Source organism: Coregonus clupeaformis, chromosome 31 (genome assembly GCF_020615455.1).
Source record: "Coregonus clupeaformis isolate EN_2021a chromosome 31, ASM2061545v1, whole genome shotgun sequence".
In the NCBI taxonomy this organism is placed as follows: Eukaryota; Metazoa; Chordata; class Actinopteri; order Salmoniformes; family Salmonidae; genus Coregonus; species Coregonus clupeaformis.
In genome coordinates this window covers 20286112-20313420 of record NC_059222.1, presented here as the reverse complement: position 1 = coordinate 20313420, position 27309 = coordinate 20286112, and the positions used below count along the sequence as shown (strand labels likewise).

The window sequence follows — 27309 nt, the reverse complement described above, 5'->3', positions numbered from 1 at the left end:
TCTGCCCCAACCCCAGTTGTAACTAACCTGATTCATCTTATCAACCAGCTATTGAATCAGATGCGCTAGATTAGGGTTGGAGTGAAAACCTACAGGATGGTAGCTCTCCACAAACAGGGTTGGAGAGCCCTGTCCTAGGCAATAGATCGCAAAGCATCCCCGCTAAACTTTTGGGAAATGGCAAGTTCACCTTTCCCTTTCCCTTTCATCCATAAACACAGTCAAAAGCAAATACGGTTCAGCAGCTCAAATCAGCAGGATGTGGGGCATTGTTATTAGTAAGGACGTCTACCATGGATGGATTGCTAAAATAATGATTATGATCACACTTCATCAATTTAAATATTATGGGGAGACCTATACATTTGGCAGCCAAGCACGAGTTATCAGTGTAGCCTATTATTGTCTAGACATGACGTTGAAATAGCGTCACGCCTACAATAAAAACCTCCAGGCTTCCGTCATAAGAGTAAATTCAATTTTTAAAAAAATGAATTACAGGGGGCAGTTTGGAAAAACTAATCCTGTGTGAATCATCCTCTGAAATAACGCACATGCTTGGATAATAATTACATAACCAACGTCTCTAGTAATACCTGTCTGAATAGGGCTCTAACATGGCAAAGAATAGGTTTATCAGCGTACGCCGCATCATCCCATGGGATCCGTCAAGGCTGCACACAGCAGAAATATCATTGAAATATTCTAGTTCCTACACATCACCTTCTATATTAAAACAAAATAGGCCTTTTATAGGCAAATGGGCAGCATCATGCTCATGTCAGTCCTCTAGAACGCAAATGTAGTCTTCCTAGTAGGACTGCAACAATGAGATGGTGTGTGTGTGTGTGCGCATCCGTTTCAGCATGTTTTTGGGAGTCGAGCAAGAGTCGACTCCTACGACTCCAACCACAGGTGAAACATTTGGCTCCTTGGGTCATAAACCCTATTTATACAATTTCTCTTCTTAAAATTTGAATTTAAACCTAACTTTAACCAAACTGCTAACCTTATGAACAACCCAACCCTTACCTTAAATTAAGATTACCCTTACCTTAAATTAAGTTTTCATGAATTTTTATGATGTAGCCAATTTTGACTTTATGATGATAAGAGCGTCTGCTAAATAATGTAAATGTAAATGTAGTAGTAGTAGTTTTCTTCTGTGGACTTTATATGTCGGTCGGCATCCAACTTTAAGGTGCATTACCACCACCAACTGGACTGGAGTGTGGACCTCAGTTCATCTTTCAATCACCCACGTGGGCATATGCTGCTAAAAAACAATGAGTGCTGCGTGAGTGGAAATTTGAAATGGAAGTTATGGAACTGCCTCACGTGCTTCTGTTTTGGGCATAAGTCCACAATGAAACTAACATTAAATGTGGAGAATTATACATTTGCATCTGTTGGCCATGAAGTATTAATTTATATGCCATTTTAGGCTACTAGCATACCATTTGATACAATAAATATGTTGAAATGACGATATCACTGGAGTCATTGCAAATCAATTTGTGCCACTTCTGTAGCCTTACCTGGAGCTGGCAAACGGATTTAATAAATAGCATATAATTTCAATTAATTGCTGTTGTAGACTTGTGTTATTATGCAATAATTAATGGACATGTTTAGTTAATGAAACTGGAAGTTATCAATTGTGATCATGGTCAGATCTATCGCAATTGCCTATCAGCCGTTGGAATGCATTAGATTGACGGTAACAGTCAGTCAGATTAGGCTACTGGTAAAAAAAACACTGGCTTTTATTGACAATAATATTAATATCCATTTTATTATTAGATTCAGTGATTCAAATTACGACCCCATCCTCAGTAGCCTATTCAAGCATTAGCCTGTATAGGCTATTGGGTAACACAAGCACTTTCTTACTTCGAAATCGCCTCGCTATGTTCAATAAATTAGTCTGTCAATTTGAACTAAGCAAGCTGCTAAATCGTTGATATTACATTTTGCCTAGGCTACTGTAGGCTATCTGACATAAGATGTAGGCCTATCAGGGGCTATCCGCTACCTGCATCTAGCTAAGCAAACCATGGCAAAGTTGAATTACAATCGTAAACCCTGATTTTATTCAGTAGCTCAGGCCTATTGAAATGACAAGTCAATCACGCAAATAGGCCTAGCTAGCTATTTGCATTATCCATTTATAACGGTTTGTAGTCTTAACATCTGGCACAGAATAAGGCACAATTGCCAGAAAATAATATTAGTTTTTTTAAGTTCGTCCAAGTGTTTCTTGCACAGAGATTTCGAGATCCTCTGTACAACTTTCATCACTCAAACTCTCCTGTCGGATTTATATATAGTTATGCACATGCGCAAAAGGGATTTATTTACAATAGATAGGAGTCAAACAAGTTAAATCGACATCCACTGATGGAAAATGATCTGGCGAGTTGAAAAACGGCAAATTATATTTTATCTTGCGACATATGCAAATTCATTTTTTACGTCACGTTAGCGCACAATAATTATTATTTTGATGGAAAACCGAATTTTGCTTCTTACGTCGCTACAAGTTATGTTGACATCCCTTCTTAAATCGCTTGATAATGTTATGAAGTATGACATACTCCTTTATTGCGACGCAGATTTCAGAATGTTCGATTTCAAAACCTTGGACAGCAGCAGATGTACACAGCCATAACACCCTTGAAACCAAAGCCTACAGCTAAACAGAGCTTCTTTATCTTTCAATCAATAAATCAACTATTGAAACATCTTTGGATTTTTTATATCTTGACTTCAAATCACTGCTAAAGCTAACTCTCTCTCCTCCTCATCCTTCTAGACCTATCTGCTGCCTTTGATACTGTGAACCATCAGATCCTCCTCTCCACCCTCTCCGAGTTGGGCATCTCCGGCGCGGCTCACTCTTGGATTGCGTCCTACCTGACAGGTCGCTCCTACCAGGTGGCGTGGCGAGAATCTGTCTCCGCACCACGTTCTCTCACCACTGGTGTCCCCCAGGGCTCAGTTCTAGGCCCTCTCCTATTCTCTCTATACACCAAGTCACTTGGCTCTGTCATATCCTCACATGGTCTCTCCTATCATTGCTACGCAGACGACACACAATTCATCTTCTCCTTTCCCCCTTCTGATAACCAGGTGGCGAATCGCATCTCTGCATGTCTGGCAGACATATCAGTGTGGATGTCGGATCACCACCTCAAGCTGAACCTCGGCAAGACAGAGCTGCTCTTCCTCCCAGGGAAGGACTGCCCGCTCCATGATCTCGCCATCACGGTTGACAACTCCATTGTGTCCTCCTCCCAGAGTGCAAAGAACCTTGGCGTGACCCTGGACAACACCCTGTCGTTCTCTGCTAACATCAAAGCGGTGACCCGATCCTGTAGGTTCATGCTCTACAACATTCGCAGAGTACGACCCTACCTTACACCGGAAGTGGCATAGGTCCTAATCCAGGCACTTGTCATCTCCCGTCTGGATTACTGCAACTCGCTGTTGGCTGGGCTCCCTGCCTGTGCCATTAAACCCCTACAACTCATCCAGAACGCTGCAGCCCGTCTGGTGTTCAACCTTCCCAAGTTCTCTCACGTCACCCCGCTCCTCCGCACACTCCACTGGCTTCCAGTTGAAGCTTGCATCTGCTACAAGACCATGGTGCTTGCCTATGGAGCTGTGAGGGGAACGGCACCTCCTTACCTTCAGGCTCTGATCAGTCCCTACACCCAAACGAGGACATTGTGTTCTTCCACCTCTGGCCTGCTGGTCCCCCTACCCCGCTCAGCCCAGTCAAAACTGTTCGCTGCTCTGGCACCCCAATGGTGGAACAAGCTCCCTCATGACGCCAGGACAGCGGAGTCACTGACCACCTTCCGGAGACACTTGAAACCCTGCCTCTTTAAGGAATACCTGGGATAGTATAAAAATAATAATAATAAAATATATATATATATATTTAAGTGGTTGTCCCACTGGCTATCATTAGGTGAATGCACCAATTTGTAAGTCGCTCTGGATAAGAGCGTCTGCTAAATGACGTAAATGTAATGTAAATGTAATAAACCCCATAATGATAAAGCAAAAACAGGTTTTTAGATTTTATTGCAAATTTATATTTTAAAAGAAAAACTGATATCACATTTACATAAGTATTCAGACCCTTTACTCAGTACTTTGTTGAAGCACCTTTGGCAGTGATTACAGCCTTGAATCTTCTTGGGTATGATGCTACAAGCTTGGCACACCTGTATTTAGGGAGTTTCTCCCATTCTTCTCTGCAGATCCTCTCAAGCTCTTTCAGGTTGGATGGGGAGCATCGCTGCACAGCTATTTTCAGGTCTCTCCAGAGATGTTCGATCGGGTTCAAGTCTGGGCTCTGGCTGGGCCACTCAAGGACATTGAGAGACTTGTCCCGAAGCCACTCCTGCGTTGTCTTGGCTGTGTGCTTAGGGTCATTGTCCTGTTGGAAGGTGAACCGTCGCCCCAGTCTGAGGGCCTGAGCGCTCTGGAGCAGGTTTTCATCAAGGATCTCTCTGTACATTGCTCCGTTCATCTTTCCCTCGATCCTGACTAGTCTCCCAGTCCCTGCCGCTGAAAAACATCACCACAGCATGATGCCACCACCATGCTTCACTGTAGGGATGGTGCCAGATTTTCTCCAGACGTGACGCTTGGCATTCAGGCCAAAGAGTTCAATCTTGGTTTCATCAGACCAGAGAATCTTATTTCTCATGGTTTGAGAGTCCTTTAGGTGCCTTTTGGCAAACTCCAAGTGGGCTGTCATGTGCCTTTTACTGAGGAGTGGCTTCCATCTGGCCACTCTACCATAAAGGCCTGATTGGTGGAGTGCTGGAGAGATGGTTGTCCTTTTTGGTACCCATCGCCAGATCTGTGCCTTGACACAATCCTGTCTTGGAGCTCTATGGACAATTCCTTCGACCTCATGGCTTGGTTTTTGCTCTGACATGCACTGTCAACTGTGGGACCTTATATAGACAGGTGTGTGCCTTTCCAAATCATGTCCAATCAATTGAATTTACCACAGGTGGACTCCAATCAAGTTGTAGAAACATCTCAAGGATGATCAATGGAAACAGGATGCACCTGAGCTCAATTTCGAGTCTCATAGCAAAGGGTATGAATACTTAAATAAGGTATTTTTGTTTTTTATTTGTAATACATTTGCCAACATTTCTAAAAACAAAAAATTGTGTGTAGATTGATGAGGATTTTTGGTTATTTAATCCATTTTAGAATAACGCTGTAATGTAACAAAATGTGGAAGAAAGTCAAGGGGTCTGAATACTTTCCGAATGCACTGTATATTGAATGAAAGCCATAATAAACATTGACACTATAGGAACTAAATTGTGGACTCTATATTGGACTCCAGGAAGAGTAACTGCTGCACGTGCAGTAGCTAATGGGGATCCTAATAAACTAAACTAAACTAAACTATTGGAGGGATGTGACAATTCTTCCAAGAGAAATTCCATAATTTGGTGTTTTATTGATGGTGGTGGAAAACGCTGTCTCAGGCGCTGCTCCAAAATCTCCCTTAAGTGTTCAATTGGATTGAGATCTGGTGACTGAGACGGCCATGGAATATGGTTTGCATCATTTTCATTCAGTGACCACTAGTGCCCTGTGGATGGGGGCATTGTCATCTTATGCGGGTATAGCCATGGTAGCTAAAATAATGGCCAAAATAATGGCCTGACCAGCATTTTTATACATGACCCTAAGCATGATGGGATGTTAATTGCTTAATTAACTCAGGAACCACACGTGTGGAAGCACCTGCTTTCAATATAGTTTGTATCCCTTACCTGTACATCCTGTGGTCAGAGGGTATGCAGTTCAATCCATCTACATTGTCAGCGTTGTGAGGTCAGAGACACGCACGCACACACACAGACACACACACACACACACAGTACTGACTTGTCGAGGGTGCGTGTGTCCTGGCCGTACTCAGGCAGGTCATTGAGGTCCCGTGGCGAGGCATCCACCATGGTAAGGTCCAGAGGCAGGCTGTCCCCCTCCTTCCCCAACACCTCTAACCCTGTCAGGCCCAGGTAGTGGGAGTCCCCCCACGTCATACTCAACTCTATCCTAAGGCCTGAAGAGAGAGGGGGGGAGGAGGAGAGAGAGAGCTTGGAGAGTCAGTGTGAAACAAGCTGAGCTAGTTACATTTTACAGACAGAAAAAGCCAGTCCTGTGTGTAAAATTAGGAATTAATGAATTGATAATGAATAACACTAACTTAGAAGGGAGTACTCACACTTTCCATTGTACATTCCTGGGATCTGCTCCAGGGTCTCCTCAGACTGACCATCAATAGCGTTCAGATGAAGTTTTAACTGAAAATGGCAGTGAAAAGAAACCAGAAATGTTAGTGCTGGGCTGGAGCAAAACCTGCACGTCTTATATCAATCCAGGCTTTCCATGTATTCACTGTATAGTCCCAGTCAGCCATGTGGTACTCACAGCGAGGTCGTCCTCGGGTCTGAAGCCAGCCTGTGTGAAGGGTCTGTCCTCCCCCTCTCCGTCGGCCGTGCTGGGCCTCTGCAGCTCCTCCTCATACCCCATCAGTCCCTCGAAGCACTCCGCCTCCCCAAAGAACGTCTCGTCGTAGCGCGACATAGCCTCCAGGATCTCATCGTCCATGGTGAACAAGATGGTGTCCCCGAATTGGTCCAGACCTAAGAGGAGAGGGGTGGAGGTATAATTCAAGATGTTAAAGGCAAACATGTTTTAATGCATGGCCAACAAATGACATTAAACCTACACTGAGTGTACAAAACATTAAGAACACATGCTCTTTCCATTACATAGACTGACCAGGTGAATCCAGCTGAAAGCTATGATCCCTTATTGATGTCACTTGTTAAATCCACTTCAATCAGTGTAGATGAAGGGGAGGAGACAGGTGAAAGAAGGTATTCTAAGCCTTGAGACAATTGAGACATGGATTGTGTACGTGTGCCATTCAGAGGGTGAATGGGCAAGACAAAAGATTGAAGTGCCTTTGTCACGCTCAACAGTTTCCCGTGTGTATCAAGAATGGTCCACCACCCAAAGGACATCCAGCCAACTTGACACAACTGAGGGAAGCATTGGAGTCAACATGGGCCAGCATCCCTGTGGAACGCTTTCGACACCTTGTAGAGTCCATACCCCGACGAATTAAGGCTGTTCTGAGGGCAAAAGCGGGGTGTGCAACTCAATATTAGGAAGGTGTTCTTAATGTTTTGTACACTCAGTGTATTTTGTCACCAAACAAATGCTGTAGTTCTATGATCTAATGTAATACCTTCAATGTAAATCATACTTGTCCATTGTGCAAACCAAGGCAACTATTATATCATGAAGCTCCTAAAATAAGGACAGAGTATAGGCCACCTGTGGTAGAACTATAGCATGGGATACATTATTATTATTATTATTATTATTACATTTGGGTGTCTAAGGAGAGAGCCTGTCCCTTACTCATGCTCCCCTACCTCCAGACAGAGTCCCTGACGCCTTGGCGATCTCTCCCCTGAAGATACACCTCCCGTCCAGCAGCATCTCAGCCTCCTTCACCCCCCTGAACGAGTGGATCCTGGACTTGTTGTAGTTCCACACTCTTATCATGGCCACCTGACATGGCCCAGCGAACTCCAGGTAGATCACGTGACTCATCCCCTGGGTGAACGGCGCCAGCCACAGGTGCATGTCGTCCTGTGTGCGGTTGATTCCGTCGATCAGGTTGGCGACAATGCGCGGGTCTTTGTCGTAGGCGGGCAGCACGTTAATATCGGGAGGGTCGGCACGGATGCGGGCGGGCCGGAGGGGCTGACCGCTGGAGCTGAAGACTTCGAGACCGTTGAGTCCCACGTAGTGGCGGTCGCCCCACGTGGACAGGATGTTAATGACCAGATGTTGACCACGTGGGAGGACCGGAATCTCAAACTCCTCCTCGCGCTCCGGCTCGGTGGAAAGGTCATCCTCCGGGTCATCGCAGAGGCCCCCTTGAGGGGCGGGGGAAGAGAGGTGGGAGGAGGAGGGGAAGGGGCTGCAGGGGGGGCCTCCTGGGTCGGAGGAGGGGATTGTGGTGATAGTGGCGGCTCTGGAGGAACGCTGGAGGAACTCGTCAAAGATGTCGCCCTCGAAGCCCATGTTGGAGATGCGACCACGCTGGCACTGGTTGAACTTTGTGAGGGAGTCCCAGGACTCCATGAGGGTGTCATCCTGGTCCTGCTGGCTGTGGAGCGTGGCCTGGCGGGTATGACGCTGCCTCTTGTTGCTGCTGTCTGACACTGAACTTGGCTCCTCTGTGGAATCAACACACTCTCATGTTACCTCAAAGACCATGCAAGAGTAGCTAAGAGCAATAATTTTTCGACCGTTTTATACATTGTAGTTTTCATTTTGAGAGTAAGATTTCTACTACTATAATCCTAAAATAACTTTACATATTCCAGTTATGTAGAAGATACAATTCATGGTAATGATTATGTAATTTCACACTGAATAGCCCAGCTCCGACAGCTGGTGTGATAATGGTCAAAGAGTCTATGGCCAACTTCCGGCTGACACGTCCACAACAGATATGGTCAGAACCAGCTGGCATGTGCCCTGTGTGTGTGTGTGTGTGTTGTGTTACTAGAGGGTCTGGTGGGGAGTCAGTCTGTTGTCATGGAGATAAAGAGGGATTATATTAGGATGCAGGCCTAGATTTGGTGTGATGCAGCAATCTGTCTGCTCTATAATCTTATTTAGGAAAAAAAAAAAGATATGTCTGGTCTGCCGTTGACAAGAACAACGAGATTTCTCAATCTCCTCAACATTGGGAAACCAATGGCAGATCCTGGGGGGAAAAACATTATAGAGTTGCAAAACTAAGGCAAGTAGACAAACAGGCTACCACTAGAGATGATTCTGTCTCTGACCTTAAGACGGTTACAGCAAATTACATTAACTGCACAGCCCAGTATGCAGAGTAGATAAAGGAGCCGCAAAAGTATTGTACAAATGAAATTATTCACATAGGTCCTTGGACCATGCGTACACACACACACACAGGGTATACTCTCCTACCTGTGGTCAGTCCAATTGCTCCATGCTTGTCCTCCTCTGCTGGTTTTCTGCTACTAGTGTTGTTGTTGTTGGCTGAGCTCCTACGTCCACTAACAGGCCGGTCCTGGCGCTGCTGGTCACTCAGCTCCTCCAGCAGGTCACCTCCCAGGTCCAGAGAGTCTGCACTCCACTGGCCCTCGTTCACAGTCCTCTCCACCCCCCGACACACCCTTCCCGGGTTACAGCCCAGCTCCGGGAGCACCGAGGTGGAGGTGGATTGGGGGAGGGGAGGTTTGGGCTCCACAGACTGCTGGGGCACTAGCCAGAGGGGCCTCTCCCTTCCGGCATCGCAGCCCTCGGGGGCGCTTCGGGCCAGGGGTTGTAGCCACTGGGGAGTCCTGGAGGAGGAAGGCTGGGTGGTGACTGTGCACTCTGTGGGTTGACCTGACTGCTCCAGCTGCTCTTTCAGAGGGGGGTGGGGGAGGTCCAGGTCCGGAGGGTCCATGTTAAAGGAGTCCCTCTGTAGGGGGGGGCGGTTTGTAGATGTGGGTGGGAGAGGGTTGTAGGTTTTATCCTGCATGTCTATCCTGAACTGGGCTAGCCCCTCAGAGAGTCCATGGTTGGGGTTGGGGTCTCGATGCTGCCCTTCGCTGTTCCCCCCCACGCTCCTCTCGTCATGGCACTGTGGGCTGGCACCCCGCAGACTGTGTCCGGACGCCACGGGGCTGGGAGAGAAGGATTCTGGGACTTGGAGTGCCTGGAGGTCGATGCTGGTGCTGTAATCGAAGATCTGGTTGCCACATCCCTTGTCCAGCTCGCCTTCGAACACCAGCGTGCTGTTGAGGTAAAGATTCACATGCCGGGCACCAACGTCCAGGTCCTAAAAAAGAACAGCACGGCTATTTCAGGCTCTAAGCAGGGCAATATTTAAGGTAATGCATGTATATCGGTAGACCGTATAAGAAAAGCAACATCAAAACAACTCCAAGTCAAACACATCTCAATGAAAAATGCAGAGGTGAAAAAGGAAAATGTCAAAGAACACTGAAACTGAAAATAACACCATACTGTTAACCAAGGAGCTTCCTAGTTGTAGGCCCCAATGTTATTTCCCACAGGTATATAGACAGAGTCAATTAAGCTAACCGTGCAGACGTAGTCAACAGCTACTTGTAGGTAGCCTCCTTACCAACACACACAGACAGACATGGTGGATGGCGAAATGGCTAAGACCAGACTCAAATCTCCTCGATCCCTGCTCATTAAATCAGTGTATCTCCACCCCCTGGATCCCACAGTATCACACAGCTCCTTACCACGCAGCCTAAAACACACCACTAGCACCTAACATAGGACTCAATGAACAGAGACACTTAATATCAACCCATATCATCCATAGTTCCAGACAGCCCCCTGGTTGCCTGGGCTTTGTGATTCCCATCCTTCCCTTTAGTCACAGCAGCAGGGCGGGAGGCGGGAGAACTAACCTGGGCGTCCCCTCACTAATCCCCCAGGGCTAATCTCTTACTGTTCCACATTTGGACTGACTGGTAGCTCACACAGCCACTGCTGGAAGGTTATACCCTCCCAAAGCCTTCTGCCAATATGGTGGTCACCCTGTAGAATGACTGGAATGGCTGAAGCAAGCTGGATTGATGAGCAACTGTTAACAAATGATGGTGTGTATCTTAATTAACCCTGAACTAGGACTGGTGTGATGAACCAATCAGAGGCTGTATATATGTAAGGGCTGTACATACAGTAAGTGCTAACAACTTAATGTACTTAAGTACCATTTCGATCAAATTCCATTTGATTTATCACCTAATGCAACCCTTTTTACTAGAACTGGCAACCTGTATTGCAAAGGCTCCAGCCAAAAGTAGTGCACTACAAAATAAGGAATAGGGTGCCATTTCAGACACAACCTGTCAGTTTGGCCCTACAATGGTCTCTTACATTGAGGCTCCTGTTGTAGTTCCAGATCTTGATCTCGGATATCCCAAAGTCCGGAGAGCGCTCCGTGTTCCTGATGATGAAGTAGAGTTGGACCGGAAGATGGAAAGGACAGGTCCACATATGACGCTCCTTTGTGGTCTTGTGGTCAAACCAACACACAACAACATATAGAAATAAGCAGTCAGTTTAAGTAAAAAAATGGATGAATACATTCACTTAAAGGCCCAGTGCAGTCAACATTTTCCTGTATTTTATATATATTTCCACACTACCAGGTTGGAATAATATTGTGAAATTGTGAAAATGATGATAATTCCCTTTTCGTGTAAGAGCTGTTTGAAAAGACAGTCTGAAATTTCAGGGTGGGATTTGAGTTTTGGCCTGGCTGGTGACATCACTAGGGCTGTTGCGGTGACCGTATTGAATGATGCCCAGCATAAGAAACAATGCCTTTTTTTTGCGACTTCGAATCATAGTCGCACACCTCATGTAGCCTCGCCCATAGGCCTATATGTTTTAATAAGGTCTGTATCACAACTAAAGTGGCCAAATAATTACTTAAAATGAAGCACATTAATCCGCTTTACAAGGGGTGTAGAGCCTAACTGGCATTTATAAGCAGTACATGAGTTTCAAGTTTGGGGAAGATAATTTTCTCCATAAAAATGCACCTTTATAATAAAAGCATTACATGCATAATTGCATTTGCGGTCACTTTTGATAATGGTGTTTTCTGCTAATGGAACATTCGCGCTTATAGCCTACTACCATGTGCGCATTGCTGCGCTTATAATGTGAAGAAATAGCCTAATAGTTTCAACATTTTAAGCTAAACGTGCTGATCTGTTGCAATGTGGTTGTATTAATTTGGGATCTATCGCATCCCACAACTGTCCCAGACTATGTTTGGAATATTTATTTCTCGCACAGAATACAATAGGTCAACTTCTGTACTATGGGGGATAGTAGATTGACATAGGCTAGTTATTTTGCTGTTCATTAGGCCTACTCATCTGGATGGCTGACTAAAAGTAAATGTGGACAGTTCTTCCAACATCTTCAATATGCACCTCAGAATTGGATAAGGACCCGCGCAGTTGCGTCCCCGATGTGACTGTCTTAACTTGTAGACTGTGAGAAAGACCCGATCACGTGACAGAGAGCCGTGTGAGTGAGAGACGTTTCGGATTGCGCAGCACACTCACAGAGAAGGGCACAACGCAGCACTCCGGGCTGCAAAAGGCATGGATTTTTTTTAGGGTGCATTACGGCCACAAAGGGATGCAGCCATGAAATTTGAGGCATTATCAAGTGCTTGACAAATTGTGAATGAGAGACTGATGAAGTGTGTACAGCCTGCACAAAAAACTAAGCAGAGATCATGCCTTTCATGTGACTTTAAAAAAATCATAATTAGAGTCTCATCATGCAGCCTTACAATGTATTAAAAATCAAAACATATAGCCCAACGTTTGTAGAACAACTAAAGTTACATCAATAACTCTAAATTAAGCATATAGGCAGTGGTGGAAAAAGTACCCTACTGTCAAACTTCAGTAAAAGTATTGATACCTTAATAGAAAGTTAAGTAAAAGTGAAAGTCACCCAGTAAAATTGTACTTGAGTAAAAGTCTAAAAGTATTTGGTTTTAAATATACTTAAGTCTCAAAAGTAAATGTAATTGCTCAAATATACTTAAGTATCAAAAGTAGAATTAAAAGTATAAATCATTTCAAATTCCTTATGTTAAGCAAAGCAGATGGCTCCATTTTCTTGTTTTAAAAATTGACGGATAGCCAGGGGCACACCAATACTCAGACATTATTTACAAAAGATGCATTTGTGTTTAGGGAGTTCGCCAGACCAGAGGCAGTATGGATGACCACGTGTTCTCTTGATAAGTGCGTGAATTTCACAATTTTCCTGTCCTGATAAGCATTCAAAATGTAACGAGTACTTTTGGTTGTCAGGGAAAATGTATGGAGTAAAAAGTACAATCTTTTCTTTAGGAATGTAGTGAAGTAAAAGTAAAATTTGTCAAAAATATCAATAGTAAAGTAAAGTACAGATACCCCAAAAAACTACTTAAGTAGTACTTTAAAGTAGTTTTACTTAAGTACTTTACACCACTGCATATAGGAGTACCTATTTCTTTGTTACCCACTCAACACAGAACAGCCGCATGTGCGCACTCCCTCAAATCATTTGGAGAAAATATTTATATTTTATTCAGCTTTGTTGAATTGTATTGATCATACTATAAAATAATATAAAATAATGCCACGGAATTATAAGCAAATCTTGTCTGCTAAATGAACTAGTGTAGCCCACAGCCATTTGGCATAGCCACATCAGGACCTAACATAAGGACAACTCAGAGTATGCTATTCTGTTCTACTGAAATAGACTACATTTTCTTCATATCATGCTTCTTTAGACCTGTCTAAAATAAATCATGGATTTATTGTGGTGTAGGCTATATTACATGGATTTCTCAGACTTAAATGGCTTGTAGGCAATGTGTGGAAGCAAGGAGATGCTAAATGTGTTTATGTTCATTAACAGTCAATTACCGTGAGACCGACAGTTATTTGCTTGACAATCACCGGCTGAATACATTTTGTCACCGCCACAGCCCTAGACATCACCAGGCGGTAAATTAGTTAATAGACCAATAAGAAAGAAAGTTCCAAACCGCTCTGCCAATAACAGCTAGTTTTCCCCTCCCCACTCAGACAACTCTAAGACAGTCCTAGCAAAATTCTTGCTTGAGAAATTGCTCTTGCTAAGAAGCTATTATTGTTTATTTTTGACCATTTTAATTGAAAACAATCACAGTAAGGTACTTAATTGTTACCCATAAATTATTTGATATTGAGATAAAAAGGGCTGCATTGGGCCTTTAAAATGACCAGAGACCCAATATACTGTAATTTGGTAACACTGAGTACCATATTGCTAAATCTTAATTCAGAGTCCAAAGCCGCAGAGACGCGATAGTCTGGTAGTCCATTGTGACATAACTACGCGGTTCTGAGACCACCGTCTGCGGGGGACGCACAGCCCGACCGTGCACCTCCCCCAAATTCCCAACCAACACGACTCTGCATACGTGTCTTCTATTCATTTGAATGAGGTGACGGTTGGAGAAATTGCTCAAGCCGCGCTGAGAATTCGGAAAGCAAACGGTCCAATATTCTAGAACACTGCTGTGCGGAAGCCTACACGTTTTGGACTATGGGACCCATGTCGTCCAAAAAGTTATCGTTTTGACTCTGTTTGTCGATAGAACATTCTTCCAAGAGTCTTGATGATCATCCAGGTGCTTCCAGGTGCTTTTTGGCAAACTTCAGTCAACTCTTTGGACAAGATGGGTCCCATTTTGTCTGGCGAAAACCAAACACTGCATTCCACAGTAAGAGCCTCATACCAACGGTCAAGTATGGTGGTGGTAGTGTGATGGTTTGGGGATGCTTTGCTGTCTCAGGACCTGGACGACTTGCCTTAATAGAAGGAACCATGAATTCTGCTCTGTATCAGAGAATTCTAAAGGAGAATGTCAGGCCGTCCGTCTGTGAGCTGAAGCTGAAGCTGAAGCGCAGCTGGGTCATGCAGCAGGACAATGATCCAAAACACACAATCAAGTCTACATGAAAATTGCTAAAAAGCAATATATTTGACATTTTGGAATGGCTTAGTCAAAGTCCAGACCTAATCCCAATTGAGATGTTGTGTCAGGACTTGAAACGAGCAGTTCATGCTTGAAAACCCACAAATGTTGCTGAGTTAAAGCAGTTCTGCATGCAAGAGTGGGTCAAAATTCCTCCACAGCGATGTGAGAGACTGATCAACAACTACAGGAAGCATTTGGTTGCAGCCATTGCAGCTAAAGGTGGCACAACCAGTTATTGAGTGTAAGGGGGCAATTACTTTTTCACACCAGGGAATTAGGTGTTTCATAACTTTGTTAATTAAATACACTATATATACAAAAGTATGTGGAAACCCCTTCAAACTAGTGGATTCGGCTATTTCAGCCACACCCGATGCTGACAGGTGTATAAAATCGAGCACACAGCCATGCAATCTCCATAGACAAACATAGGCAAATGGCCTTACTGATGAGCTCAATGACTTTCAACGTGGCACCGTCATAGGATGCCACCTTTCCAACAAGTCAGTTCGTCAAATTTCTGCCCTGATAGCGCTCCCCCGGTAAACTGTAAGTGCTGTTATTGTGAAGTGGAAACGTCTAGGAGCAAAAACGTCTCAGACGCGAAGTGGTAGGCCACACAAGCTCACAGAAAGGGACCGCCGAGTACTGAAGCGTGTAGCGTGTAAAGATTGTCTGTCCTTGGTTGCAACACTCACTACAGAGTTCCAAACTGCCTCTGGAATCAACGTCAGCACAATAACTGTTCATCGGGAGCTTCATGAAATGGGTTTCCATGGCCGAGCAGCCGCACACAAGCCTAAGATCACCATGCGCAATGCCAAGCATCGGCTGGAGTGGTGTAAAGCTTGCCGCCATTGAACTCGCGTTCTCTGGAGTGATGAATCTCGCTTCACCATCTGGCAGTCCGACGGATGAATCTGGGTTTGGCGGATGCCAGGAGAACGCTACCTGCCCCAATGCATATTGCCAACTGTAAAGTTTGGTGGAGGAGAAATAATGGTCTGGGGCTGTTTTTCATGGTTCGGGCTAGGCCCCTTAGTTCCAGTGAAGGGAAATCTTAACGCTACAGCATACAATGACATTCTAGACGATTCTGTGCTTCCAACTTTGTGGCAACAGTTTGGGGAAGGCCCTTTCCTGTTTCAGCATGACAATGCCCCGTGCACAAAGCGAGGTTCATACAGAAATGGTTTGTCGAGATCGGTGTGGAAGAACTTGACTGGCCGCAAAGAGCCCCCACCTCAACCCCATTGAACACCTTTGGGATGAATTGGAACGCCGACTGCGAGCCAGGCCTAATCACCCAACATCAGTGCCCGACCTCACTAATGCTCTTGTGGCTGAATGGAAGCAAGTCCCCGCAGCAATGTTCCAACATCTAGTGGAAAGCCTTCCCAGAAGAGTGGAGGCTGTTGTAGCAGCAAAGGGGGAACCAACTCCATATTAATGCCCATGATTTTGGAATGAGATGTTCGACGAGCAGGTGTCCACATACTCTTGGCAATGTAGTGTAAATAAAATAAGTATAATTTGTCAGAAAGGGGGCAAATACTTTTTCACGGAACTGTATATCACCTTATGTGCTATGTATAATCCTTTATCATGCACGACATAGGCTAATAAATTTTCATAAAATGTATAATAATTCCTTACAAAGTGTCACCAAACATCCTCCCAAAAATGTATAAATAGTAAATACAATGCACCAAAACCTTTCTAAATAGTTCAATTAGTGTTATCAGAAAAGCTTCCGGGGAGAACTCAACTCACCTTAGCTTTCCCGTTGACTAGCGCTCCGAGGTTCCCAGGGGAGTCGGCATTCCGGATGTCCAGGTCATGCGGCGACACATACAGCTTCCTGTTCCCTGGGCCGAAGAACTGCATCTCCGTCAGCCCCACCTGGCCCCTGTTCCCCCAGTTACTCAGGATCTCCATGGTGATGTACACGGTGGGTGGTGCCTCCACCGAGACCCGCCTATACTGCCACCATGACAACAACAGAACTTCACGAGTCAATCCAAGCGACACTTCATCCAGTGTATTCTTAGCATCATAGAAACAGAATTAGAACACTTTTATATCTCTCTTTGTGTGTGGTGTTTTTGTGTGTGTCTCTCTCTCTATTTAGCCTTCACTGTCTGTCTCACCTAGTTACTCACCGGTGGTTTGCTATTATCCGTCTTCGCTGTCTGAGGGATGTCAAAGTTCGTGCCTACCTCCAGTTTCTCCAACGCCTTTAGTAGTTTCTGCTGTTGCCTGAGAGAAAACAATGACTCATCAATTCTATTGTCCTTCACCACATCAATCGTCTTTGACCTTGCTCTAGGTGATTATCTATGGAAATGTCTACATGGTCACTGACAGTTATTGAAGACTCCCTACAGCTTTGTTGACTAGACCTGCTTCAAGGTCAGAGGGGTTAGGTTATCACTTACACGTTTCTGATTGTTAGAGAGCCTCGATTAGAGGTATACAATTGCTGGTGCTCTGGCGCCGCCCACCCATGAAGTTACCACGAGTTTTGTACTGTACTGCACAGTCTGTACATGGCGTTCTTATCCCAGCATAGTACACAAGCACGAGGGAGTTAGTTATGCCAGTGTCCTTCTAAACTGTCACCAGTCAAGTCTATGTCTGACCATGCGCCAATATGCAAACTAGCATACCTTATAGATGATTTCATTCTCTGTAGTATGCTATTGTGGATCCTATTGGAACATCGTTTTTTTTCTTTGTGATAGTCAAGGATAGTCAAGAGATTAGTATAGATTTCTGTCCTTATTCCTCCCCATATGCATAGTGTGTAGTGACACTAGTGTGTAACGTTGCAGTACTACCTGGGACCCATGAGGGTGACTCTCTGCATGGCTCTGGTCACCCCACTTTCATCTATGTCGCCATCGTCGTCACGCAGCGAGCCGTTCATCATCTGGTATCCTCTCACCTGTGGATTTACAATGGAGGAGCACAATGGAGTTAGACTTAGAGAGGATAGTAGCCTAACTAGATTAAACTAAAAGTAGAAAAGATTAGAAAATAACAGATACAGATAGGCTAGGCTAGGATGTAAAACAGGAATTACTACAGCAGACAGGTTACAAGAAGATAACACAACCCACTAGTGGACCCAGCACAGCACACTCTGGTTGTGCCCATAGAAATATAATTAAATTCATTCATTCTACTTCTGTGGTTGTTATCTATCTTACCGGGGTGCGGCTGAAGGCCCTGGGCTTGGGGCTCTGCAATGGGCTGTTCTCTCTCTGCAGGGCCTGGAGCACCCTGCACGCTGTCTCCTCCGAGTCGCGCTCCTCTTGGGAGGCCTTCCTTGCTGCAGACAGGGGACGCTCTACACGACTCCTCGGCCCTGAGAGAGAGGGTGGGGGCAGAGAGAGAGAGAGGGGGAGAGGGCGAGAGAGAGAGAGGGGGAGGGCGAGAGAGAGAGAGAGAGAGAGAGAGAGAGAGAGAGAGAAAAAAAAACCAGTTCAGGGACCATTGTACACTTGACTGTTGTTTACTATGTGACAGCTATTTTCTAATAAGGCCTCTTAGGTTTATGAAAGACATGAATACAGGGCAGAACAGAACATACGTTGAGTATCTCTGCCATCCCTGCACTCCTTTGAAGAGGGCCTGTCCAGAGTTTTGCTCTTTACCAGCAGAGGCTTGGTGGGGATGTAGGCCTCCAGGTTGTCATTCCTCTTGGCCGACAGCGAACGCTCGATCTTACGGCCTGCAACATAATGGAAAAAAGGTCAATAAAGGTCAAAGAATAGGGACAATCTCTAAAGTGCTGTCCTCTACTTGTCTTCCCTTCAACTGCAATAATATAAAATATCTGGATGGGTAAATCCTCAGTAGGCATTCACTATCCTTTCATTTCAGATCAGTGCAAATTAAGGGTGGGACAAGGAAAGGTAGCCACTATAGTTGATTGTTAAGATGCACCCCTGGCTGAATAACATTATTAGAGGATATCGTAATCCGTATTGTTGGAGTACCTTTAGGAGAAGGCCCAAAGTCCAGCACTATGAGATCTGCAGGGTCGTGAAGGCAGCCTTTGGGCCCAGTGGCTCGCGGATGGTTTGTGTGAGTAGATGTTTTGTTGGAGGAGGAAGGAGGCAGACCCAGCTCTTCCAGGCTCTCCGTGCTCTCCTCCCTCTCGATCTGCTCCTCTACCCACTCCTCGTCCGACTCCTCCCCCGCCGATCCGCGGCTACCGCTGCTCCTCCGCAAGCTCGCCTCCAGGCTCCGTCGAAGCACCTGAGCGCCATAAAACACCAGGGGTATGTTCAATTGAGTTGAAATGGTAACAAAAACGTTTTATCAGTACAGGCATTTTCTCCTCTGTTTCACAATCTTTTCATCCCGTTTGGTGACCAAATGAACACTACTCAGCTCTCACCCTCACGTCACTGCATTGTATGTAACACTAACCACAAACAAGGTTAACACTGAGCTATAACCTAAGTTGAAGAAACAGGGCAGTTATATATTTGATGTGCCTTGATTTATATTGCTCTGAAGGGGAGTGTCTGCTTGGCGTAAAAGGAAATGAAAAAAGTCGGAAATCAACACTAGGTCAGCACACTCCGGATAGAAATCTATGATTTACGGTGACATGTAATCTGGTGATATGTAAATGGTGAAGATTGCTGTATTTCTTGCACTTTGGTAGCCTGGATCAGTGTCTTGGACATGCCATCTTAGGGAGAGAGAAGAGGAGAGAAGAGGACAAGGAAAGAGAGAAGAGGAGAGGGAGAGAGAGAAGAGGAGAGGGAGAGAGAGAAGAGGAGAGGGAGAGAGAGAAGAGGAGAGGGAGAGAGAGAAGAGGAGAGGGAGAGAGAGAAGAGGAGAGGGAGAGAGAGAAGAGGAAGCGGAGGAGGGAGAGAAAAGGAGAGAAAAACAGTTGACCTCTCACCTTGACCTCGTCGATGTTGAGTAGGACCCGTTCGCTTTGATGTTCAGGCTCTGCCTGGCTACCTCCTCGGCCATCAGCCCTGGAGCCAAACGAACGTGACACCTTACAGGAATCTTGCGGGGAGTGGGGACTATGAGGAGAGCGTGGACTCGACCGCTGGAGAGGAACAGGGTGAATACAGAGCAGAGTGAGATGCAATCATGCAAACCCAGAATGACAGCTGCATTTGACACATGCAGATACTGGCACACACCATCGAAATGTGCCAAAGAACAGTAAACACCCACGCACACGAGCCTGATGGACACTGTTTTCTTCCTACTGTACCTCCATCTCTCTGCTGTCGTAGGGTTCAAAGTCTTCAGAGTACCGTCTCTCTGGAGATATCCGCAAACAGGGTCCTTGTTCTGTTCTAATGTTGATCGAGTTCTGCAAAGATGAAAATAGGAAAACACAATATTATTCACAACACAAACACTACATTCTATTCCATTTGTGTGGAAATGTCTGTGATCTATGTCTATGATCGTGTGATTTGTTCACTAGATTTATCCAACCATACATCAGGGTTAGGATGACTAGATACTATAGAAATAGAATGACTAGATTCTATATTTATGGTGTAGACTAGAATGGCGGTACCTGAACCCATTCTCTCCTCTGCACTTTTCCCGGGCCAATGAGACTCCTCTTCCTGCTGTTCACCTCCAGATTGCGGATTTCCTCCTCTGCTAGCTGTGAACCCCTTCTGGAGGCATCTGGTGATGAGTCAGAGGCGAGAGAGCAAAGTCACTGCACATGAGCAGTCAAGTCCGCCCTCAAATGAAGAGCAGAGAAGAAGAAGACACAAATGGTTCCAGAACACACAGAGGGGGAAAAATGGACACCGGTTACAACTGTCACTATCATTTATTCAACGGCCCGAGTGCATAGGATTATATCACGCTAACTGAGAGGTGAGGTGGTGTTCAGCTGGTAATATGCCACAAGGATGCTACGAAGATTAGTTTAGTCATAAAGTATTTACAAACAGGGACATCATCTACAATAGCCTAACAAGGATTTAGTATTGTAGCAAAGATGGTTTGTTGTCTATACTCAGTCCTGCATGCTGTGTACCAGCCGTGTGTGTAGCTCTCAGAGTGGGCGGTGGCAAAGTGACAGACTTCTGGTTGGGTCTCTTGGTCTGCTTGCTAGCGTTAGCATTAGCCCCATTCAGATAGATGAAGATGCCCTGCTCCAGACATTCTAGCTCAATCTCCTTGGGCTCTTTAGTTTGCAGTCTCTTTAAGATCCTATGGGTTAAAGGTCAAAGGGTTATCATCACTAGGAAATACACACATTTTCATAATAAGTGGTTTATGAATCTTTGAAAATGAGATGAAAAAACATGTTTTAAGTCTGTTTTCATGTTTTTTGTATGCATGTGAGAGAGCATAATATTATATATGCAAGCAGGTCAAACAAGCAGAGCCTAATCCCTAGAAACCAAATTGCTCTCACACAGTTTGCGTGTCTGTGTCACTCATACATCATTAGTGTCACTCAATCTCTCCGCACAAGGAACTAATCAAAGTCTACCTTATCTATAAGTGTAAGTATTAGACTACTGACAGGCAGCTACTGTGTCCTCTCAGTGTAACTGGAGCTGCCTCTCCTAAAGGCATTTGCCCTACACTTCACCAGTTTTTGTGCTAAAGGGCGATTAAATATTCATCCAGTGTCTCTTCGGCAGCCGAGCCAAGCTTTCCTCCTTGGCACCTCTGGCTCTCCTTCACAGATAGGTAGACACAACAAGCAGCAGTGTCAGAGAGAAAAGCCACACGTCAGCCATTTCAGGAACACGTCCAGTATCAGAATACACTGGGTCATGCTCCAGTGATTCCAGTAGCCCTTTACACTAGTACCCATATACGGGTTGAAAATGGCAGATTTGGCACTGATAAAAACGCCTAAATTGGAACACAGTGGCTGTCACGCCCTGGCTCTGGGGACTATGTTATGTTGAGCCAGGGTGTGTAAGTCTATGTTTGTATATCTATGTTGGCCTGAGTGACTCCCAATCAGAGGCAACGAGGGTCAGCTGGTTGTCTCTGATTGGGAGCCATGTTTTACTGTCGTGCCGGTAGGCTGTATTTCCACTGTTTGCTCGGTTGAGCATTTTCTCCATATTGTTTGGAGTGTTTTGGCGCACCTGTTTGTGCGCCCGTTGTTTTCGCCTACGTGCGGAGTTTTGCCTCAGGGCATTTATTCGTGATTGTTTTGTTGTGCTCTACTAAAGTCTTTTGGACTAACGTTCTGCGTCCTGCGCCTGTTTCCACCACCACACCCACCTACATCTACCTTGACAGAAGAAACCACCATAACAGGACCAAGCAGCGTGAAGAAGAGAGAGGATGGACTTGGGAGCAGTGGAGTAGGAGTCTCGACTGGGCCAAGCCAAGAGAAGAGGAGAGAGGTTGGACTTTGGAGCAGTGGGGTGAGAGTCTGGCGAGAACGATGGAGGCCTGGCCCACGGGGAGGAGAGACCCCCAGAAAATTTTTTAGGGGGGCTCACGACGTCGGGGCAGCAGGAGGCCGCGACAGAGCGGTCCAGCGGGTTGGCAGAGGAGGCCGCCAGGTTACGGGAGTCACTGGTCACCAGGGGAAAGGAGGTTGTAGAGGCACGGCGAGAGGTACTGGCGTGTGTTGCCAGTCCGGTCCGGCCTGTTCCTGATCCCCACGTAGGGCCAGTGGTGTGTGTTCCCAGTACGGGCCGGCCTGTTCCTGCCACTCCCACCAAGTCTGTGGTGCGCGTCGCCAGCCCAGTCCGGCCCATCCAAGCTCCCCACACCAAGTCAGTGGTGCGCGTCGTCAGCCCGGTCCGGCTCATTCCTGCTCCCCGCACCAAGTCGGTGGTGCGCGTCACCAGCCCTGTCCGGCCCGTTCCTGCTCTCCGCGCACCAAGTCTGTGGTGCGGCGTCGCCAGCCCAGTCCGGCCCATTCCTGCTCCCCGCACCAAGTCTGTGATGCGTTTCGTCAGCCCTGTCCGGCCCGTTCCTGCTCTCCGCACCAAGTCGGTGGTGCGCGTCGCCAGCCCAGTCCGGCCCATCCAAGCTCCCCGCACCAAGTCAGTGGTGCGCGTCGTCAGCCCGGTCCGGCTCATTCCTGCTCCCCGCACCAAGTCAGGGGTGCGCTTCGTCAGCCCGGTCCGGCTCATTCCTGCTCCCCGCACCAAGTCAGGGGTGTGCTTCGTCAGCCCAGTCCGGCCTGTCCCTGCTCCACGCACCAAGCCAGGGGTGCGCGTCGTCAGTCCAGCACAACCCGTGCCTGGGTCATGTCCGGAGCCGGATCCGCCGCCGAGGCGGAGTGCCCACCCGGTCCCTCCCCTGTTGTGGTTGTTTGGCGCGGTCGGAGTCCGCGCCTTTGGGGAGGGGGTACTGTCACGCCCTGGCTCTGGGGACTATGTTATGTTGAGCCAGGGTGTGTAAGTCTATGTTTGTATATCTATGTTGGCCTGAGTGACTCCCAATCAGAGGCAACGAGGGTCAGCTGGTTGTCTCTGATTGGGAGCCATATTTAACTGTCGGTCTTTTCACTTTGTGTTTGTGGTTTCTTGTTCCGTGTTTGTTGGTTTATGTAACCAGGGACGTCACGTTTCGTTTTTGTTGTTTTGATCGTGTGATCATCTTGATCAAATAAAATGTTCGCATTCAACGCTGCGCCTTGGTCCTCCTCATTGGTAGACGATCGTGACAGTGGCTGTACAGTCAGATACATAACGTCAGAGCTCTGGCTCTGCGCTTCACAGCGCTGTATGGGTTTTGACTAACAGCCGTTCTGAACTTGAGCACCTTGCGCGAAAAGAGGTTGCCCCATCCTTCCCGCTCACTGGGCAACTTTTGCAGATTTTTTGTTAATAATAATAATATAATATGCCATTTAGCAGACGCTTTTATCCAAAGCGATTTACAGTCATGTGTGCATACATTTTTACGTATGGGTGGTCCCGGGGATCGAACCCACTACCCTGGCGTTACAAGCGCCGTACTCTACCAATTGAGCTACAGAGGACCACTTGTTGTCTGAGTGAGAGAAATGCTGTAAATTAAGAGGACTAGGCATTTTGAAAGATGAGACGTTGAGGATGACAATAAATACTGCTCTGATGTCGTACAAGCATGCCAAACACCCATGAGTCCAAATGTGCACTTCACAGTTCCATATCATAAAACTCATGTCATATACAGTGTCAACGTTTATGATCACTATGTTTGATGTACAGTTACAAAATGACATGGCGTCATACCCTTGGATGTTCTGAAAAGAATGAGCCTATGTTTGTCTATTGTGAAGAAAATGTGCCTCGGCACACGCACCTGAATGCAATCATGACTCCATTCTAAGCGCACAAAAATTATTATCTGTTTCCCTGAATTGCATTTGAAAGCCTAACACTGTAATATCGTATTTTATAACTTAGCTAGTCATGTTGGCAATAGAACAGACTTTCAAATGATTCTCACCTGACCCAGATTGCGATTTATAATGGACCACTTTTGGATTGTGTAAACAACAACAGTATTTGTGTGAGGGCAGGTATGCAGGGTTGTGTTCCAAACAAAACAACTACAAGTATGCTTGGTCTAGTTCCTCAATGGCACAGTTAGGAGAGCTTAAAAAAGCACCTTATTTACTGAACAAAAATATAAACGCAACATGCAACAACTTCAAAGATTTTACTGAATTACAGTTCATATAAGGAAATCAGTCAATTGAACTAAATTCATTAGGCCCTAATCTATGGATTTCACATGACTGGGAATAGAGATATGCATGAAAATCCACAAATTCTTATTTTGATTAAAAGGAAAAGTCCATACAAATTACTTTATATTCCTTATCATCAGCATGGCATTCATTAAGAACAGATAGGTCCTTTATTCAATTGGTTTATTATAAGACTCATGCATTACACAAGAAACGCTAACATGCAGCAATACACTTAGCATAGACATAACATTGAAAGACGGAATGGATGTTCTGCTACTAAATATTGAGTGAACTTCATAGTCTTCTTCTCAGTCTACTGAAGTTCAAATGTGACGAAAAAACAAAACCAGATCGTGTCAAATGATAAGATAACTTCAACAATTTTGAATGGAGTGTTAGCATCAGACTGCATCTTCGAAATGAAGATAATGGATAGACTATGAGGATTATTCTGGTTTGAGTATTGACAACAGCAAGACATTCAATATAGCCTAGCTAGCAAATTCACAGGCCCATGCAGGTTGTGGAAAGAGAATGAAATCACTAGCTCTCTTACATAAGTCTAGCAGCCAACTATGCTTCAACATCTGCAGGAACACTGGAGGAGGAGGAGGAGGAGGAGGAGGAGGAAGAAAAGAGGAGAAAAACAATGAAAGAGGGAGAAGACAGAAGAACAGCAGCATAGATGCACTGTAATATTATGTTATAGGAGGTGCAATACTGACTTTGGCCAATGGCCATGTAGGCAATCTATTGAAAATAGTGTTATTCGCACACCTAATGTCATTCCAGATGCAATAAAAAACGGAATATTGTAAAAAATAAACTTAGTTGCATACTTGTATGCACCAAACATTGGACCCATAGAGTTTATTTTCACAATGTACATCCGTAATCCAATCATCAAAATAATGTGGAAAAGAGTCTGTAGCTCAATTGGTAGAGCATGGCGCTTGTAACGCCAGGGTAGTGGGTTCGATCCCCGGGACCACCCATACGTAAAAATGTATGCACACATGACTGTAAGTCGCTTTGGATAAAAGCGTCTGCTAAATGGCATATTATTATTTATTATTATTATGACATTAACAAGCCTAAAAACGTTGTATTTTTTGTGATCCTTTTAATCGTTGTCAGGATTGTGCATCTCCTTTACAAAGCACCCTGGCCGAGATGCAACAGCACCCTCAACCTGAGAGGTGAGGAGTGGGCACATAAATCAGGCTTCATGGCAGGGAGACGCAAGGCCATCCCTTTTTGTAGTGGACGTCCATTCACATGACCTCAGCTACTGTGTTCTGCAAATATTTGAATGAGAAAGAATATAAATTAGCTTACCTCTTTATCCATTGTGTATCCAAGACACTGGTTTTCACATAGCCCTAACTCCACATTTGAGAAGATGTCATTCCATGATGTTTGAATTCAGCTCTGTAGCAAGAAAATAGAAATGGACCGAGATGAACTTTTTTATGAGGACCATCCGTCTGCAGATGTTGGCGGTGCTGGATGTGAGCGTTGCCCGCATCCGGATTCTCTTTTTCCCGCATAAGGAATAACTGCACGCTGCTGCTATGGCTACATTCTCCGTCATTGTTACAATGTCAGTCTTTTACATTTCACATAGCTAAGTTTCAACTACGCACTCCATTCGTTGAAGTTAGCGCACTCGGTGAATGAATTAGTATAGATAATCAGCTTTATTTGTGCAGGATTTTTAGCAAGTCGGCGCTAGCTGATGTTGCTGGCTGCACGAGAACAACTGGATAATGTAGCTGTGTGGCTAAACTAGCCAGCTACGCTAACGAATGGCTAGGCTTCTCACCATTTTCCATTAACTTGCTGTTTTTAGACATAAGATACATTTTCGTTAAATGTTTTTTTTTAAATACTCACAATTCATAGCTCTATTCACAGGTGTTATAAAGCAGTTTTTCGATATTCAGATGAAGTCCGATTTTCATGTGTCCTGTGTGTTGGTAACAGTTGTTGCTAGTTACCAGGAGAAACATCCACCAGTAGCGAAAGCCCCTCTGTGTTGGACACACCCATGAGGAGGAGCACCATGTTTTGTGTACACTGCCTGCCTACACAGCCAAGGCCTACTACAGCAGAGGGAGGAATACTTTGCCTACCCTTAGTAACCATAATAATATATTATATTATGGCCATTTGAGAGCTACAATTTGTGAAAATGTCTCAAACTTCACAAGGGTAGCAATAAAATGCTATATTTCTAATGAAATTGCTAATATTTAGCTTGAAAATTAAGAACCAGGGCAGGGAGCAGACTGGGACATATTAGAGAAGAGGTTTGTTAGATTAGATGCCCAGTTGTGTCCAAATGTCCCCAAAAGCCATACAGCAACCCTCAATCAGAGCGGGACAATGACACCACAAAAACTAAATGAAACTCCCCAAATGCATTTTGTGTTCGACTGTCGAAAGTTGAACACTGTTTTATTCATTATAAATCAATGCCTTTTATTTAAAAAAAGGGCAAAGGGATCTGAAATGAAACCATTGTAAATGTAAACCTCACAAGAAGGGCACCACCTGACCACACTGGACCTAGTTACAGACACTCAATGAGCCAATAAACCTGGTTAACAATCCACTGTCACTAAAAAGGCCTGGGCTATGTCCAAGTTCATTCAACAGTTGTGAATGGTTTAGAACCGAGTGCTGCAGACATAAATGCATGAGAGCATTACAATCATGGCGACTAGGAGGACTATTGTGTTTTGTGCACTTAACACAACCGTCACTAGCAGCCAACACACATTCTTGACATGCTCACAAAACTAAAGTGAATAACTGTCCAATGGTGTAAGATTGTTGTGAACTTCGTAAGGTAAATGAGACAAAAGCTTTGTGTAATGTCCCAATGTAACAGTCCTGAATGTAGCCCAGGTACAGTCACCTTCTGTCTGCACAAGACCAGGGC

The 27309-nt window shown here is 45.2% G+C and overlaps 1 protein-coding gene across 2 annotated transcripts in view; it reads right to left on the bottom strand.

Moving 5' to 3' along the window:
* Positions 1-26508, bottom strand: part of LOC121547229 (katanin-interacting protein) — a 41021-nt gene extending 14513 nt beyond the window's left edge. The window contains exons 1-19 of one of the 2 annotated variants that reach the window (XM_041858390.2): positions 26259-26508; positions 25701-25793; positions 24919-24960; positions 20730-20905; positions 20253-20368; positions 19938-20039; positions 19611-19766; positions 18691-18952; positions 18282-18422; positions 17899-18056; positions 17527-17633; positions 16849-16945; positions 16460-16669; positions 11014-11151; positions 9076-9934; positions 7497-8309; positions 6481-6695; positions 6275-6353; positions 5935-6112 (exon numbers count right to left, since the gene is read on the bottom strand). In XM_041858390.2, coding sequence (XP_041714324.1) covers positions 5935-6112; positions 6275-6353; positions 6481-6695; positions 7497-8309; positions 9076-9934; positions 11014-11151; positions 16460-16669; positions 16849-16945; positions 17527-17633; positions 17899-18056; positions 18282-18422; positions 18691-18952; positions 19611-19766; positions 19938-20039; positions 20253-20368; positions 20730-20905; positions 24919-24920 — 3809 coding nt within the window. In that variant the 5' untranslated portion in view covers positions 24921-24960; positions 25701-25793; positions 26259-26508. The remainder of the gene's footprint in view (positions 1-5934; positions 6113-6274; positions 6354-6480; positions 6696-7496; positions 8310-9075; positions 9935-11013; positions 11152-16459; positions 16670-16848; positions 16946-17526; positions 17634-17898; positions 18057-18281; positions 18423-18690; positions 18953-19610; positions 19767-19937; positions 20040-20252; positions 20369-20729; positions 20906-24918; positions 24961-25700; positions 25794-26258) is intronic. The other variant, XM_041858389.2, reaches the window with a different exon arrangement.
* Positions 26509-27309: the final 801 nt, after the last annotated feature.